The 19,419-nt window shown below is 36.5% G+C and overlaps 1 protein-coding gene across 1 annotated transcript in view; it reads left to right on the top strand.

Moving 5' to 3' along the window:
- Positions 1–19,419, top strand: part of USH2A (usherin) — a 352,517-nt gene that overhangs the window by 175,593 nt on the left and 157,505 nt on the right. The window contains exons 35-36 of the mRNA XM_072333648.1: positions 5,205–5,356; positions 8,587–8,749. Coding sequence (XP_072189749.1) covers positions 5,205–5,356; positions 8,587–8,749 — 315 coding nt within the window. The remainder of the gene's footprint in view (positions 1–5,204; positions 5,357–8,586; positions 8,750–19,419) is intronic.

The raw sequence follows: 19,419 nt of genomic DNA, 5'->3' as shown, positions 1-19,419 counted from the left end.
TGCAGCACTGTGTTCAGCTTAAATTAGTGTCATGGTTTTATGATTTTTGTTATCGATATTCCACATCATAACATCATGTAAAGCACAGGGAGTTAAGGAGTTAATTCTCCAGTTTCATGGACTGACAACTTTCTGGATACCTGGTTCGCAGAAGAGAAGAGCTACATACCCCAGAGGACTTGGTGACCCTTTCCTGGTCAGTTGGTCTGTAGGCCTGCTTCCCCCTGTCATGGACACAGATGGATCTAGGTAGGTCCGTGACAGGTTAGATACAAGGAAGAATCTCTAGGAGAGTGAGAAGGAATTAGAGCAGGTTGCCTGGGGAAGCTGTGAATGCACCGTCCCTGGAGGTGTGCAAGGCAACGTTGGATGGTGCTTTGGATTTGTGGGAGGTGTCCCGAACCATGTCGGAATGTTGGAAGCCAATCTCTAAGGGCCCTTTCATTGCAAATTATTGTATGACTCTATAAATCTACATGTTATATCTTCTTGTTAACACAGTGTATACTGCACATAGTTTGTCTCTCCTTTTAAATGTAATGAACAGATTGTTAAAAAGTTTTTTAAAAAAGGAGTTGTGAGAGTTACCAAGTTTTATTAAAGAAATTATGTTGTTCTGTACCCTTTAAAATTACTCTATTAATTTCACATCTTCCTATTATTAAAAGCTCATGGAGTGTTTTTCCCTTGGAACTATTGTTTTTTGGTGATGTATGGATACCTCGTGTGTGACTGTTAGACAGTTTTCGTTGCAGTTAAAACTGGTGGGAGGGATTCAAGTGCATTTGGCTTCTGTTGCTCTGCCTTGTGGAGAAAAGCTGCTTTTTCCACTTATGAGCTCTTAAGTGTGGAAGAACTGCTGTCTCGTGAGAATTTGGCAGCTAGAAGGGCATTAGGGCCTTACTGTTTCAGCATAGTGTGCTCTCACTTACACAATGATCAACGAGGGATATGTGAATGTTCTCTCATTTTTCTTCTTTCTCTTCCTTACCCACCTTTTTTGGAGTTTCAGAAAGTACATATAACTATTAACACATTTTACCATGCTCTTTCTTTTCCCCCCCTCACTTTCCTGCTTGCATTTTAAACTTTTCACTGATTAGCTGCTTGATCAGGAAAGTTTCCACTGTATAACTTTTTTCCCCCCACTTCCAGCATATCTTTCGGGCTGCCCAATGGCCACTTCATCCATAGTTGCTGTCTGTCAGTACTTTAAAATTGAGTAGGAGGCTGAAAAATACTGTGGTTGAAAAAACTGAAATATGAGAAAGATCAGCAAAAACAAGCATCCCTTAAATTTTGCTACCTCAGCATTTTAGAGGTATGTTGTTGTGGCTGGAGATTAATGGAGCTCTAATGTAGCCTCCTTCCTCAGAAGCACCGGAACTGTTTCTCACTCTTGGCTTGGTTGGTGAGTTTCATTATACTAGGCATAAGTTGTGTTTTTTTGAATTTGTTGATTTTGGCTTGATTTCAGATGGAAACCTTAGAATTGCAACAATTTGCACGTCATAAATTGACACCTCCTTGATAGATCTCAGGGGCCATTTCTTTATCTTCTATCTTCTCACACTGTAGTCCAGAAGTTACTGTATATATCCAGGAACACAGAAAGCTAATCAGGTCTTGCTGATGTTGAGTAGATGTATAGTCTAATTGGGATTTGCACAGCATGGACTTTACTATGTTCTCTTGGTATATATAGTGTGTACCTGCCTGCTACTAAATGGACAAAGTTAAGGGGGATTAATATGCCACCTTTGAGGCCACTTATGGAAAACAAGATTAAAGTCTACTTAGCTCCTTCACAAAAATGGCATGATGAATAAGAGGTTGACTTTGAGATTTACTGAGCTAAGAGTAAATGTGAAAGAGTAATGTTACCTGAATATGGACGTTGAGTTTCTGGCCTTTTTTTTTTTTTTTTTTTTTTTCTGAGTTTAATGTCAATTTAAATTTTGTTAAAAATCATTTTTTCATAGAAAACAGGGAGAAGTACACCTAATTCTCCTTTTAAAGTTACCTCAGATATGTAATTTTTGTATCAGATTTGAGGAAAAAAAGACATTTGGAAGATGATATGCCAATGTACATATTACATTTTGCTTTATTTTCAAACCAAAAAGAAAACAGTTGAGAGAGTGTAGCCCTGAGATATGTCACCCCACAACACCCCTCCATCTCTGTTGTTTACATGTCAAATATTTAGGTAGTGTAGTATAAAGAAGATATCCCATTTTGTTCAGGACAGGAGTTGGAGAGAATTGTGTGATGACAAAAGGCATCAGATACTCTGTTCAGTATTCAAGTGGCCTCAATAAAGAAGCCATGTTTTTTTCAGAACATATCCAATTTAGGCTTGCCACATAGTTTGAGGTCTTCTCTTTTGAGGTTTTTTTGCATACAAAAGTTTCTTTGTCTCTTCTCACCAAGGAAATTTTTCTTAAGGTGGTTACTTTTCAAAAGCTCTGTATAGATCATAGATCTATCAAGTCTATCATTCAGGGCCATGTGGAATTGTAGAAGGAGTAACAGAGATGGTGAAGACTGGTTTATGAAATTATTCAGTGAATTAATCCAACAGTAGTTGCTGTTGTGCTTGCAAAAGGCAACTTTTTTTCATAGTCAATGAAACTGATGTATGTAAGATTTGACCTGTAGTTGTACCTTAAGAGGTACAAGGGGTACATATGTAAGGGACTCCTGGTGACCACATTGTTTTTTTCAGAATCTAAGCTTTAACTGTACTCTTGGGTTTCTTTTCAAGAGTGAAATGTACTTGTACCATGGTCAATAATTTTGTCTGCAATGAAACTAAGGTTTAATCTGGCTATCTAGAGTTAATGATTGTGAAGAAACTGTGTAATTTCTTGTTCTCCATGTGCCCCTTCTAAAGCCTTGTAGTCATTGACATGTGCTCTTTTCTATTTCATGATTTGTGAGCACTTCAGGAGTATCTAGTAAATCTTGGAAAGTAAGTAAACTCTGGTCTGGTCTTCACAGTATGTTTTGTAATCATGTATAAGTCAGATAGAGAGGTTATTTATCCCTAGCCAAAATTAAGTACTGCCTGATCTGGAGAATGGCTTCACATCTCAAAGCTGGATTACTATCTTTTGTTTTGAAGTATAATTTTTTTTTTTTTTTTTTTACTGTAATTTTCTCCATGAAAGTCATATAAAGCAGAGGCAGAACCAAAATCAACAGATCATAATGTATCAGCTTATTCAGGATCGTTGTTCTCTGACAGTACTGGGAGGGCTAACGAGCTCACAGTGCTGACCCTCAGGCTGCTCCTCGTGGTGATGCTGCATAATACTGTGATTGCAAGAACACTCTAAAATAATAGTTCAGTTAATTCATACTGAATTACAGTGGAGTTTTCATAGAGATACGTATGATACCTGTATTAATATAAAATGAGTTCATTATGATTCATGCTGTTACCACAAATATAAAGGAAGTGATTATATGATTTGACTCTGACTTTAAAGGATTAGCACTACTGGTACAAGTGTTAAAGTACATCATTATTTTTTCACCTCTAAAATGCATCCTTAATGCTGGTGTTTATAATCAGAAATGCCTTCGTTGGTCTTGTAATGAATTCTTTCTGAGATAAATATAAAATATCTATATTTGATAGTTTATTTATTTAACATAGGGCCCAATATCAACCATTAATGTGCTTGCTTTACAAGGAGCTAGACATGGAACCACAAGGGATATTAGCTTTAGGAAGCCCGTCAACTTTGGTGCAGTTTACCAGGACTTCCTCCCACATGTATGTCTCTGGTATCTGTCTTGAGTTTAGCCTTTCAGATTTGGAAAGATTTGGGAATAGATTTGGAAAGACTTAGGGAATTTGTGAATCACTTTGTATACACAGTTCTGCAGCGGTGCCTCCTATTTATTTCCATGGAAACTACAACAGATACACAGAGCACAACAGCACTATTTGATAAAGCAAATCCTCAGCTACAAAGTGCTGTTTTTCAGCATAGTCACCACAGTTAGCTGATTTATGCGGATGAGCTGATTGAGACACTCTTCATTTTGTTGTGTGGCTGCTGTGTGTGGCTGTCATGAATGTAGCTTGTCTTTCCTGTTGCTGTCACTACTGTGGCAAAACAACACCCACCATCTCACTGTGCTCACATCCACTGTCTGATCTCCATAAACATTCAGCAACCATCTATGCCATTTTTTTTCTCATGGAAGAATTCAACAACACACCTTTGCTCCATATACTCTTGCGTGTCAGACACCGATTTGCCAGAGTGCCCTCTGCTACCATCAGTCACATGGCAACAATATGTAGGCGATATTGGTGGGAAGGTTCAGCCTTTTCTGCTGTATTGCCAACATTTGCCTCTAAAATCATAGGCCAACATCATGAAACGGAAGGCATTACTTTTGGAGCAAACCTTGTGTATTTTGTGGAGTAACACTTCAAAGTCCATCTGAAAAAGCTGTGCTCTTTTATGAAGTATTTATCCATTGGGAGAGCGTTTTAGAAAGTTGGACCACAAACACTTATTTTTTCATTCACCTTCAGTTGGATTTCAGAAATTCTCGTCCATAATTGGTTTAAATGCAGCGCTTTTAGCTAAAAAAAAAAAAAAAAAAAAAGTAAAATTTTTACAAAATGGTTGTCAGGCTCATGCAAAGATACAAATACTGATTTAATTGCAAAAGTAATCAGATTGCAAATGTAGCCAGCTAAGGTTTTCTGTAGCTTAATGAAAACTTGACTTGTGCTAGTCGAAGTTGTCCATCATTTAAATCATTACATCAAATACTTTTATTTTCTAGGTTTACAGCTGTTCAGATGTGAAATGGTTTTGCATATCTTTTGAGTTCTTGTTTCAATAGCTGTATGCTGAGTGATCTGTAAAAAACTGTTTGCCTGTATTTTCCTGATTCCAGGGTGATGTTGACCGCTGTCTACTAAGGCTTATTTGTGTGTAATCTTTGGAAGGCTGTCATTGTTTCCAAAGAATGCAGTTCACTGATGAGGTTTTCAACAATTAAAAATGTGAGAGTGTGTTTTTCCTGTTATATACACAGTAATGTTAAATAATTACCTGCTTAACTATAAAATATGTGAAATAGTACCTCTACCTTCATGTCTGTAGCACTAAAGATTTTCTTATAAATTCTGTGGTTGTATGGATATTGAGTGCTATCACATTGTTTTATAGGTATTATTACCAGCTACGGATTGTATATGGATGGTGTTCTAATACAGAATTCATCACAGCTAAATTGTTATGCTTATGGACTTGCTCCTTGGAGTCTGCATTCCTTCAGAGTCCAGGCATGTACTGCGAAAGGTTGTGCTTTGGGTCCATTGGTGAGTACCTCAATTTGCATTCTGGGAGTGTAATAAATGTCAGATGGCAGTGAATATCAGAGTAAATGGTGATGATTCACTCTGGTCAGTACTAACCCATCTGGCAAAATGTGACATTTAAAAAAAGAAAAAAATCCTCTTTAAGAGCTGTTGAAGATTTGATAGGTCATCGTTAGGCAGCATTCCAAAGTAGAACATAGGTACAGCAGTGAAAGGCAAAATTTGAGGCTGAAAACGCATGTTATTGAAATGAAATAGAGTTGATATGTTTTAAAGGGGCAGATGTGAATTAGTCAGATTTGTAAGGACATAATATAAAGAAAGAGTTACTGTTCCAGTAATGAGCAAGATGCTAACTGCCTGACTGAAAGAACGGAAGGTAATTCAAGAAGTGAAGAAGTCAGAAAAGGAAAACACGGCTATTTTGAAATATCTTTTGAATGCAAATCTGTGATCAAAATATTCTACTAGACTGACTTTAACTGCCTTGTACAACATCCCATTTCTTCAGGTTTTGAGAAGACAGGAATATTGAATATGACATATGCAAACAAAGCTTCTGAGGCTTTTTTTTTTTAATGCTGTAGAAGGCTGAGCTGATATATCCAGTACTGCTGTACCTTTTATCTTTGTTATAATTTGTTATTCACATTTTTAATATTCTTCCTAAGAATGTTTTCTTTCAAATTCTTGTAACATCGTCTATCTGCAAAAGATGACTTGACTTTATAACCATTAAGCATTTTACAACTTGGATTACTTTGAAGGATATTTACTTTTAAAAGCTTGGATGGCTTTTTGCCAGGTTTTCTGTTACATTTTTTATGACTTCAAACCTACCTGAAGAGCAAAGCTTGTTCCAAGGTATTTAATGTGTGGTACCCTAATCCTTCGCAGTAGTAGTGATGTTTAAGACAGGTCATTGCCAAACTATGCACACAGATGAAATATGTGTTTTTACTACTCCTATCCTATCAAATAAGCATTAAAAAAGAGAACAGAACACCAGTAGTTAGGCTATTACATTTAGATTAATAGCCTTTTTTCGTGTCTTCGCTGAACTCGACTTGGTATCGTGACACTTGCAACAACTCCCAGCAGGGGTCGCTGTAGCGGATACCCATCTGCATCCCGTGATCGGCACACAAACTGTTTTCCAAAGCCAGTGATCCATCTCTAATCACAGGAATCGAAGTACAACATCTTTATTTAGGCACACCTAAGTGCTGCCAGAAAGTGTAAGCACTTTGACTTTTTGAAAGATTTTTCTATCAATTACAGTATAAACCCAACACTTAAACAAAAAATATCCAAAAGTTTCACCTCTTTCATTACTCTAAATAGTATGGGAAGCATCTTCCAGCCATAAGATGATATCCTTCCAGCTATTTTTGTTCCTGATCTTGTGTTTAATGTGCCCTAATCGATTGAAAGGATGCTATGTGACTCTACTAAATCCTGGATTTCTCCTGCTTGTGCTTCTGAAGGTGGCTCTGAAGATCTTAATCAGTTACAAGGGTGTTACCAATTTTGCTGTTTCAATAAGCTTCTTGTATGGGTCAGATGAGTGTTCTGTTAGCATTTTTATGCTTTGTCAGTGATAATGTTCTGCTTTTAAGTGAAATGCAAATCTGCAACACATGCATTCAAAAATTCTCCCTTTTAATTTTTTACTAGTGAACCCAAAGTTTTACTTTTGCATCAATTCTATTATTTTTTATTATTATTTTACTGCCTAAAAAAGCCCACACACACACTAAATAAGAAATAAGTAAAAACGTGACTTATCTAGAAGTAGAAGAAACTGTACATCTTCTGACAGGAATTCAGGTGATATATTGCTGATTTCCAGATGCATCAGGTCTTGTAAATACTGCATGCACAAAAAAGAAGCAGTTGATATAACAGACACAACAGTGCTTTTGCAGCCATTCAGGTTATGATGAAGATTACTACAAACTGTACTCTTTTAAGAATATCCTTCTCAGTAGTAAAAAATAGTTGATTTTCTTTCTCCAAGTTTCTGATGTGGAGAGTTTAGAGTACCAGCATGAAGTGGCACAGCCTTGCAGGATATTACTGTATCTCAGAAACTACAGTTCAGTCACATTCTTCCGTAAGGATGGTTTTGACTGAAAAGTCTAAATAATCAATCTGGCTTTTATCCAGTGAATCTGTGAAGCGTTTGTTTATCTTAAAGAGTGTACATTATCTTGTTGATTTTTCTGCATCTTCTCATCTGTTTCAAGTATAATCTTGTGCTAATTTAGAGTGCATGACTCATGACTGTAGGAGCCTGTAAGTAGAGGGCTTGATGCACATCAAAGATTTAGCCAGAAACTTAGAAGCAATAGGCTTTCCAAATTTTACGTGTGAAAAAGTAAGATATTAATATTTCAAGGGCAGTGAAAGTGTGTTATGCTTTGTTGTTATGATGATAGAGCAGGTGTGGCAGATTAAAAATAGCATTTATTAGCACTTCTATGAACTCGCAGCTGAGAGGCACTTAGAAAGGTGTGAAACTGTCTTATACCTTGGAAAATGCCAAATCAACAATGTATGAGAAACACATTTGTTGCCATAAATAATTATTTTGCTCCATAGCATTAAATGCTTACTACAAGATGTGATCACTACTAAATTTTGATGATTTAGAATCAGTATTTATCTCTCTGAATTAAAGCTTTCATACTCACTGCATTTAATCATGTTTTATTTTTTCTTGTTATAACTATGTCTCCTTAATGCTACAAGATAAGTTTGTTAGCTGAAATAGAAGTTAATTCACACTGCAACCCGGATTCAACACAGCATATCAAGTATTTACAGTAATTTGGTTCATCATTTAAATATTTGTGCTTTACAGTTGTCTTTTAACACTTAGAAACTGAAAAATGTATTGTTTCGTACTGTTGCTTTCTCCCTTAACAGTAAGCTCATGCATCTGCATGAGGTTCTATATATGTTTTTAAGATACAGATCTTTCATTCTTTTCTAGTATTTGTTTCCTGTCCTTAGGGGTCTTCATGTAAAGTACGGCAGTTGCTGGGCAGCTTCAAGCAGATACAGATGAAATGAAAGTAAAATGTTTTTAAAAATTCCGACATGTGCAGTATTGGATAGTTTTGTTGTGTTGTTTTTCATTCCTAAAATAACTTGAAGTTTTTCATTTCTCATTTCCTTGTCTTGTTTGTAAGGCAACAAACCTATAGCTCATGGTTCTTTTGCAGGTGGAAGCTCGGACCATGGAAGCTCCACCTGAGGGAGCAATTGATGTATTTGTTACTGTGGATGGGTCCAAAGAAGCTCAGTTAAAATGGCTCGCCCCAGATAAACCTCATGGACAATTGACCTACACAGTCTTTTTCACTGGTCTATTCTATGCTGATCAAGGTATTTATTTTCCTTTTTATTAAGTCTAAAGATAGCATTGATGTTCTGTTTGTTGTTTTTGGGGTTTTTGTTTGTTTGTTTGTTTGTTTGTTTTTTCTATTTTCCCAAAACTTTCTTTAACAGTAAATTTTCCTGCCTTTTGCCACTCCATTGATTATTTTAGAAATTCCAATTTTACTCTTAAGAGCCACTACTTCGATTTATGGTGCTTTACATTTGTACAAACACATACATTGGCAAATAAAGATAAGCTCTCTGCGCTCATTTAGTCTCTAGATATACACATGGGTCTTATCTCACCACCTTTACTCAGATAAGGAAGCTATACTCACACAATTTCACTTGGTTTACTTACATAAGTGAGAGCTGTTTTTGAGAGCCGTACATAATATGGTTGACTGTGGGTGCATTTGAAATTTATATAAGTGGCTGTGCGGACAGCTGCCTAAAAGAGAGTGCAATGCAAGAAGATACTTAAAAAGAAGAAAGGAAAAGAAGCCCTATTCTTTATTTCCATATGACAAGCAGATTAAATATGCAATACAAAACCCTTACAAAAAGTTATTTGTTAAATCTTATTGTATCATAGGCAGCTGTCTTGTTTGCACTATTGTGCTTTTTTTTTTTTTTTTTTTTTTTTTAAATCAGTATATTTAAAATCTAAACAAATTAATGTAATCTTCTGTGAAAATGTCACTAAATCAAGTGTTAGGGTAGACAGTGATGATACCCTTGTGTAAAAGACCATATAAGACACTGAAGGATGTAAATGGATTATTTTCAAATGCATTATACAGGCTGAGTGTTCTTCAGTTGATAATAAAATGCTGTGTCCTCTAATTATTATAGAAATGTAAAATACCTGGGCAGTGAGTAAAAACAAATGCTCACAAAATGTGAGCATTTAATATGTCAGTTTGCGCTATTAAGCATACTCTTAAGTGTAATAAATAATACAGTATTGTACCCAAATAATGTTTATGAATTATACCTAACAATGTTGTCATTAATTTTTAGAGCTTTATAAATAGCGTGATTGACATCAGGCAACTATAAAAATCTTTCCTTATAATACAAAATCATGGTTGAAAATAATGTTTGGATGACATTTAATCCTTCTATGTACTGTACGCAAATTTAATCAGCATTATAAATGCAGTAACAGATAGAGAATTGAATCACTGATGGCTTCATATCTTGCTTTTTTTTTAATGCTCAGGATGAGAATGATTTGATGTTTTCAGTATCAGTGGTAAAGAGAACATACAAATTGTAATTGCCATCCTCTGCAAAGTAGTATATAAATGAACTTGTTTGTGTGCTGTTTGGAAAGACACGTTCATTGAAGAGTTTAAGTGTGGTAGGCATTCTCAGCTGACCTCTCACAAAGGCTGCTGTGTACCTCTTTTATGCAACGAAGGCTTTGATGTATTCTGCTGTGAAGCACTTGTAAGATTATGAGGAGAAGGAGTGATGATCAATTTGAAAAACAGGAGCAACATTTTGGCTGGACCTGTGACAGCAGAGCCATTTCCGCCAAGGCAGCAGGGTGAATAATGCAAAAGCCATATTCCCCTTGTGTTTAATCTTGCATTGTTTTTGCAGAGAAAATTTCTGCTCGCTTTCTAAGTCATGTCATCCTCAGTTGTCATCCCGTCTCTCAAACCATCAAAACGGTATTAAATGTTGCAAAGCTGTGCAGCTAGAGAACTTTCAAAAGTCAGAACCCATTTGCAGAGCAGCCCTTGTAGAAAATGTATTCTGTTCTCGGCAGAATTTTCTTTCAGTTCTTTCCACTGAGAAGTTTACTGATTTCTCCCAGTGGAATCTGCTGGAATTTATCGGTTCATGGTTGGCAGTCACAGATTAAGGTAAATGTCGATCCGTAATGACCCTCTACATGTTAGTATTGCAGTAAAGCTGGGCTTTTATGTCAAAGATATCGGAGAGGGAGCTATTACACATGACAGGGGTGATCAAGGGACTCCAGACCAAGGCAAGCATTATTAAATATTGACTAGTTCTGTGATTTATGTAGAGCTGGAGGAAAAAAGTGACTTTTTAACCATTATATATTCTTCAGCAACGAAAACCAGCCATTTATCTCCTGCTGGTAATAAAGAACAGAGTGCCTGCATATTTTAGTGGAGGGAAAACCTGGCCTTATAAATGAGATGGACTCTTTCATGATAACATTTCAGTTTGCTAATTGCCAAAAGCAAAACAGGCAAATTGGAAGCAATTATAAGAGTTGACTTAAAGTAGTTGCTATGTTAGTTCAACTCAGGAGAGCTGGGTGGCAGTGATAGAATCATTGGGGAATGGAACCCAGAAAATTGCATTACATTTGTTCACTGTTGCTGAAACTTTGCTTTGCAATGCTAAATAAATAAAGAGTGCTTCCCCCTAGAAGTCAGAGCTCCAGCAATTGACCTTTATGCTGGCTGTTTGGGGGTATGCAGGAGGAAAATTAAGCATTAATTCATCAAACTTACATAAGACATCATCTGTTCACTAGATTTGCACAAAGCTTATTGAATTGTCTGATGGCTAATTGGTATTTCGTTGACATAATGAACAACTGTATTTCATCCTTTGCCGCAACGTCTGTTAAAGAGGCAGGGTAATGTAATAAAATGTTGTTGAATTCACCTAGAATTCATGCATACAGTGAATTGTTTCTCCCACTGCTTAAATGGGTGACATGCTCACCAATACCTTAAGCTGTACTTCTGAGAAGCCTGAGGTTTTAGATCTCAGAAATTAAAGTTTGCTTAAGTGAATGGGTTTTGAAGATTGTTTTCTAACAAGAGTTTCTTGCAGTGTCCACACACTTCTGCTGTTTGTATACACCTCTCTCAAATGAAAAGTCTTTATTTAAATTCATTATTATAAATAAAATCTCAACCTTATGGTAAGAGTATGCAACTCTTATAAACAAATATATCCTTTCCTTATCAGTACAGTCTCGTTTATGAAAGTTCATAGTTGTGTTCTTTTGCAAAGTAGTTCAAAGTTTTCTAGATTACAAAATGGCATCTGCAATGAAGAAGGGGGAGCTGGGGAAGATTTGGGTTGATTCTCCAGCCAGCCTAGTGATGCCAGCCATGCCGTGTTATTCCACAAAGCTGTTATGTAACATCTTTAACCTTGAGTGGACCAGAAGATTTGTTCTGTGCTCCAGTCCCAAGCAGTTTGAAGCACATAATAAGTAAATTCCATATAAGTGTAGCCCCTGGACAAAGGATATTTTCAGATGCTTCTTGTATTTTTGTATTTTTACAACACTCCTCCCTAATGCATATTTTGAAACTCTGCTTGATATGCTGTTATCTTATCAGTGACCTTCTATAACATATGGTATGTTGAGATAGCAAGTTGGTGACATGGGAAGTGTTTAAATAACATGTAACTTAACACTTTCTCTGTCAAGAACTTGTTATTCCAACTCTTTAGAGACACCAGCTGATCTCATACTGAATATTCTATGGATGTCCTCAGGCTTAGCTCCTTCTTTGTCCTATTCCAAACCTTTCAGATTTCATGTCTCTGACTGTCTTTATATTTTACTACACTGTTTTTCTATCAAATGGTTCTGCCATTCATCGTATTTTTTAAGATATCCCATAACTTTCCATCCAGCTGTTTTTACAAACATACATACCTAATAGGAATTGAACAGCCTGCAAGTTCATTTTCATTTCATTCTAGGAGGTTTTTTAATGAAATCAGATACGCTTACATCATTTGCAGAAGATTAAAAGTTGGTTTGGTTCGGCTCTGTTACATCAGTAAAACTTATTTTATAATATATAAAACCAAAGGAGAATATTCTAATCATATAGAAACCTTTGAATTATCCATTTCTTGACTTCAAATGTTTTAAGTATCCAATAGAAATGTTTCTTAATGCATGTCCTGATTTTTATTGCTTTTTAGTTCTGATACTGCATCTAGTACTTACTTTTGGATTTATTTGGTACTGGTGTGGTAAGGAAATACTATTGTGTACTGATTGAAAAGGTCACTGTGGAATTGCAAGTCTGAAATGTAGATCAGCAGGAGACAGTTTGGATTTTCTGCCAATAGAAAAGGATGCTTGTAATGGATTTTTTCTGAAGTTTAAATATACTTTAACAGTATATGGAACAGAAATTTCTGAATCAATTAGCTCTTGTTTTCAAATTCAGCTGTATATTTTTGACTGTATTTCCCTATAAATATCCCTTCAAACACAGACAGGATCTTTGTTGAGATTGTTTTACAATTCTGATATTCCAAACAGACATTTGTTCCCAGAAACTACATGTAGGATCAGACATGATTTTACAGATCAGGGTCTCTGTCCCAACTCCACAGCACTCAGGTGATACTCTTTCCTGCAGACAAATTGCCTCAGGGTGTTTCAATCCTGGCATCTCCATGGATGAAACTTTAAAGAGGAATTTGTTTTACATTTTTTTAGTCCAAAGCATGAAAAACTAATATTATCAGATCATAAACAACTTTTCTTTCTACAAGAGAAGCTTATTTGTTGTTGCTATCTGATAAACTTCCAGTTCTCTAAGGACTTGTAAGAAAAAACTGAGAGATTCAGAATTAATTCCCTCAAGAAAATTCTGCTTTCTTACTTATGCTTAGTGTAGTTTAAATTAAGTACAGGATCATTTTTAATTGCATTTGGATATCTGAAGTGAAGCTCTTGCACTAGAAGAATCAGGTGTTACTCTTTTCCAGAGAAGAGAGTTGGAGGAAATTCCCACCTTCCTTCCTGTATGAGATAACTACCATTGCACTAAATTCATCCAAATCTGTAGTTTTTGGGTGTTGTGATACCCATGAATACAAGTTTGATACCAAGAGAAGCTTTAACTGTCTGTGTGTACTTAGTTTCACAATATAGAGCTGCAGAAATCTGCATTGCTCAGAAATGTAGAAGTCAAAGGATGCTATTTTCTGATTTTCTAGTTTTTGCAATTTTTGTTGTCAACATAGCACCCAAAGTAATTACTTTTCAGCAAGTATTTACTAGTTTACATATTTTTATAAAGAGAATTCTTGATCAGCTCTGCTTATGTGGAGATACTGTGCAGGACAGCATCCTTGCAGCCTACTTTTTCCTGTTATAAATGACAAAAACTGAAAATAGAATAAAGCAATTTGTTGTTAAAAGAAAAGTTTATAAATTCCACTTTAAGTTGGATTTTGTTAAACTAATCTATTTAGCTTGATTTCTTTAAAAAAAAATGATATATATACATATATATGTATGTATGTATAAACAAAAAGGAGGCACAGAATCTGTTATCTTGGCTTCTATTCAAACATTCCTCTTACAGTCTTGATTGACCACAGGTTCTTTCAATGCACTCTATATCAGAATATAAATCTGGAATGGGAAGAGTCAGTCAAGAGCTAAAAAGCAGTGTGTTCTGGAAAAGATATGAGACCTGCTGTTGTTAAAGGAATGGGGAGAGGAATGCTGAAAGTCCTTAAAATTCTTAGTCCTAGTGAATTTCATTTAGATGTAAGAATTGTAGCTGTTCACATAATTATCGTATACATATGAATTTCTAAGTATAGACTAACATTTACAGCTGTTACAGGTGAATATGCAATACCTCACAAAAGATAAAAGTTAAGATGCAGTTTTATCTTAGCAAGAAAGTATCTTTCACAAGAATGGCAGTGTATTCCTTCCTTATATGTAATCAAAGCACGTGAATCGTTTTCAAGACAAGCCATTTCTTCAAAGCGCTGCTTTTTTCTTTTTGTGTGTTTTTTTTTTTTTTTGTTTTTTTTGTTTGTTTGTTTGTTTGGCTATTAATGAGAGGTTAAGCCTTTCCACTCCTGTAGCTAAAACATTCAAGAAGTGGGTACAAAAGAAATATCAATAGCTTTTTCCAAGGTAGATAAATATCAGGACTGTGCTCCTCCTGCATTCATTCACTTACTAAAGATGTTTATAATGCCTGGTGTACCTGTGCCCAGGATGTTTCATTATCTAAGGACAGGAAAAGTCACTCCAACTTTACTTAATTTAATTTAAGATTGTGTTAACCCTATGTATTCTGCAACCTGATTTCCTTAGCTGTGATCCTTAACTTCTTTACAGCATAATCATGTTAAACGCGACACTACTAATAACAATAATGACCCTTTCTTCGGGTGGAGCCGGGGAGAGTAGAGATCCATGAATTTAGGAAAGGGTAAAGTTTCAAAATGAATGTGACTCTGAGAAATTGTGATCACACTAGTAATTCCCCAGTTACCTTTGTAATATATATAAAAAGGTTTAATCTGGTTTGTTTCTCCTGTGATGTTTCATGATGCCTTAGGTAACGCAGTGCCTTAGTGTTTCTAAAGCTAAGGACCCTAAAGCTGCTAGGGCGGTGTTTTCCAGAGCTTCCATGGCAGTATTTTCTGTTGGAAGTGCTTGTGGTGTAATTGTGGGATTATTGTTCCCATGGCCTTGCACCTGCGACCTGATGGTGCTGCTACAGATGATTTTCATGGGAGCAGCTACACTGCTGTATCATCCCTTCACCCCAGTTCCCCAAAACATTGCCTACAACAAAGTAATAATGATTTAAGTACTTAATAATTATTCATTAGCATATGTACACAGAAGCTTAGTGCCCATTGTCAGCATACTCCAAGCAACATAAATAGCATCATTAATGGGAACAAACAACAAAGAGTTTGAGTAAATCCAAATGAAAATGGCTTAGTGGTGGGACCATGACAAAAATCCTCATCACCATGAGCAGTGTTGGGATCTTCATGGCCACCAGCCGCAACATTGGAAAGACACTTCCATCTCTCCCATTATAGAATGCTCATGGGGGAGTCCTTACATCCTTTGCAGTGCGGTGTATGTTACACTGTGATTTGTGACTTGGGATTAGTCTGATTATTATTTTTTTTTTCAATTTTATTTTTTTTTCTACATGGAATAGCAAAATATGACTTTGCAAAACCTTTGTGTCTAGATCCTGCTGACATTACACCATAGTTGTTTGAGTGAAGTGAGGGCAGTTATGGGATGTTGTGATCCTCAGTGTGCTTTTCTCTACCCATCTGAACTTGGGCAAGTTATTTAACCTGTGTGTAACACTCTTTGTAACACGAGGATAATATTTATTTACCTCCCTGTGACATTGTCAGGGTTAATTAATTAAAGTTTGTATGCTCTCAAACTGGAGGATACTATAGAGATACTAGATATTATTGTTACATGAAATGAAGATTGTGGACTAGTCCTAAAGGTGTTTGAGGGAGAAGAAGGAGGATACATAATCCGTCTGCAAATAGTTTTATTTGTTCTGATTACTTACATAAGATGATTTAGGGATACTTTTGAAGCAAGGTATGTGGCATTTAAAGTTTCATTTGCTTGGCTAGAAAATTTTGCACGCACTTTAGGATCACTATTGGGTAATTTTCAGTCAAGCTTCAGTCACCTGTGCATGGTTTCAAAATGCATCAACTACTGGCATTATTTCCTTATGCATCAGGTATCCTTTTCTGTTTCATGGTACAAATGTCGTGAAGTAAGGATAGGAGAGCAGTCTCGGATTTCTGAACTTGATTGCTTCTTTGGTGAAGAATCTAGCAAACAGTGTTTTTTAATTGGTCTTCCACATCTCTCTATTGGTTGTTTTTTTCCCCCTCCCAAATACACAGGTCTGTTTCTATATTGTGTTAGTTGCTGGCTTTTTTGTTGTAAAGGGAGTACATAAAGATGAGCCTTGTTTCTGTGAGGTACATATTGTCAGTTATTAGAGGCTGAAATCCAACACCAGGTTTAGTAGGATAGCTTTTGACTATCCCTGCTCCATCACAGTAGCCTAGGGAATATTAGCAATCTGCTGGAAGTGGCACTGGTGAACAGTATTGAGTAAAAGAGAATCTACTGATTACTTCTCCTATTAAAATGATTTATTAGTTAATGAATGTCTTTTAGAGTTTTTAAGTGCCATTAAGACTGAGGAAGCCACTTTAGTTGTGCATAGGTATCTGTTGTAAATCCTAAATGCAGAAAGTGATCTATGTCTTTGGACAAAAAATTATTTGTGTCAACAAAGTAAGTATGTGATACAAATAAAATAGATATAATCTGAATAGACCTTTCACAGACGAAGAAATTGCAGTTGGGTATGTGGTGATGTGAAAACAAATAGGGAGTGATGTAAAACCCATCTGTTTTCTCAGCAAGAGAAAGCATGGTGAAAATTTTTGACAGGATTTGGTGAAGTTTCTATTTGAAATATTTAAGGGGGATCAAATCAGGTGCTATTTATATGATTTTCTTGGGTCAGAAAGATGAAGATACTGTCATGAGTCTTCCTTTTTTAGGAGTGATTATGTGCAGTTAGTATGGATGTTTCTTACTCTACGTGCTATTGCCCTGAAAAGACTAGGGTGTGTTACGCTACCAGTAAGTACAACAAAGCTCACCTAGAAGATTCTGAGGTTCTTTCAATCTACAAGTGCGCCTCATGTAAGATGACTGGAAAAGCCAAAGTAATATCCTTCTGTCAAATAAAAATCCTAGATCAACTTCAGAGCTTCATTCATTCCAAAGTATTACAAGTAAATGTAATGGCATTTGACAGTATGGGTATTTTTATATGACTTCTTTTGGCTAACTCAGCATTCTGAAAAAAATAAATAGTGTTTTCCCTTTGTAATTGAAAGGGTTAAATAGTACCAATTCATTACCACTCACAAAAGGATTTATTTTGTTCTCATAAATCAGTTTTATTCCACATTTTTATTATTCCCTTGGGTCAGCTGCTCCAATTGAAATCAATACAAGTGCAAGTGACACAATCAATCTAGATATTTGATTATGGATTTGAGACTCCCAGTTCTGCCCTGTGTGTTTAGCTAGTCTCCTTCTGATTGTGTCCCTGGAGAATGGCAAATTCTTATTGGCATCCATGAATTATGGGCATAGATTCAGAAACCAGATACTGTGATAATCTCCATTTACGTACAGCTGCAGTAAGAGAAAGAAAGCTCTAGCCATAGAAAAACAAACTTGAAGATTTTAAAGCTGGCTGTTTCTGAACTCCTTTCAGTATGTAAAATCTCTCTTAATATTATACAAATCTCTCAAACAAAGTGGATTGAATCTGTAATTATGTACTTTACCTTCAATTTAACTTCACAAGTACAAAAGGCATTTTTATTTGATGCCTTCCTGTCATTTATATGCAATGTGATGTTATACTGTTTGCAGTGCTACTGTCTGCAGTGCTACACTGTTCTGGGACATTAAAGAGACTCGCTGTCCAGTCAAGAACTCATAGGAACATTTTGTTTCTGAGGCCATGAATGAGCAATACAGAATGTTGTACACTAAATCTTTTCAATGGTGTTGCAAGTCTTCCCTTCCCTACTTCATGCAAACATCTTGGTAGTTTGGTCCTCTTCTACAGGTTACAACTTGAATGAGTTAGCAGAATAGCTGTTGATGCTTGGTTTTTCTCTTTTGTGCTGTGGAGCACTGTGTGGATAGATTTTTCCTGTCCCCTGATGAGAAGACTGAGAGAGGAAAGGTTTGGAATAACTTCAGCATTCAGAGTGTTAGAATTCTACTTTGGGCTAGTTCAGATTCCAGGTTGACTTCGCACCTACACCCAACTTGCAGATGAGCAAGAGGACTTGTCTGACATGCCACTGCTTCTTCCTTCTCCTTCCTGTGATCAAATTGTTCTAGACAATGAAATTTTCTTGCAGAATTTCTGGAAAGGTACAGGTGTTGGTGAAACATATTAAAACTGTCTGCACCAAATTACATCTTGGCCACCCAGCTTGAACTGTGTGGGTTCCCTGACTGGAAAGGCAGTGGTGACCACCAACAGGTAGTTTGCAAAGAAAAGAAGCAGAGCCTGTCCCGAGTGCTCTGAGATCTCAGAGACTACTGTAATTCTGAGTAGGTTATGTAAGTACTAAGTTGGTATAAATATAATTAGCAAGTTAGTAAATTTTTGGAGCCTGTTTCTTGAATAGAACAGAGCACCTTGAATCGAAAGGGACAAGGGTCATCTCTTCTGTATGAGAGTGGTGTCCAAATGCTTCTTGAATTCCAGCAGCTCTAGGCTGTGCCCACTGCCCAGGGCAACCTCTTCAGTGCCCATGGTGCAGAATCTTTCCCTGCCCCTTCTTATATTGTGGCACCAAAATCTGCAGCCGGTGCTCAAGGTGAGACCTCACCAGAGCAGAGCAGCAATTCCTGCACAGGTTTAGGGCTGTCTGGGAGTTTACCATTATTGAAGATCATAGTTCCCCAGCTCAGGATTCTGGGTGTCCCAGGGCCCATTGTTGGTTCTGAAGGCAAAGGTGAAAAAGGCATTAGACATCTCTGCTTTATCTGTGTCCATATTTGTGAGGTGACCATCCATGTCAAGTAGTACAACGCTGTTACCTCTGGTTTTCTTTTTGCTGTTATCATTATTTTTAAAAAGCCCTTTTTGTTTTCCCCTGTTGTACTGACCAGTTTCAACTCTGGTTGAGCTTTGGCCACGTTAATTTTCTCTCTACAATAGTGAATAGCATTTATATAGTCCTTCCGTGTTGCACAGCCTTACTTCCGCATACACTTTCATTTTCTGCCTGAGTTCTAGAATACCTCTGCTCAGCCAAGACAGCCTTCTGCCCTC

Source organism: Excalfactoria chinensis, chromosome 3 (assembly GCF_039878825.1).
Source record: "Excalfactoria chinensis isolate bCotChi1 chromosome 3, bCotChi1.hap2, whole genome shotgun sequence".
Lineage (NCBI taxonomy): Eukaryota > Metazoa > Chordata > Aves > Galliformes > Phasianidae > Excalfactoria > Excalfactoria chinensis.
The sequence above is the reverse complement of the archived record's forward strand: the minus strand, read 5'-3'. Positions and strand labels throughout refer to the sequence as shown.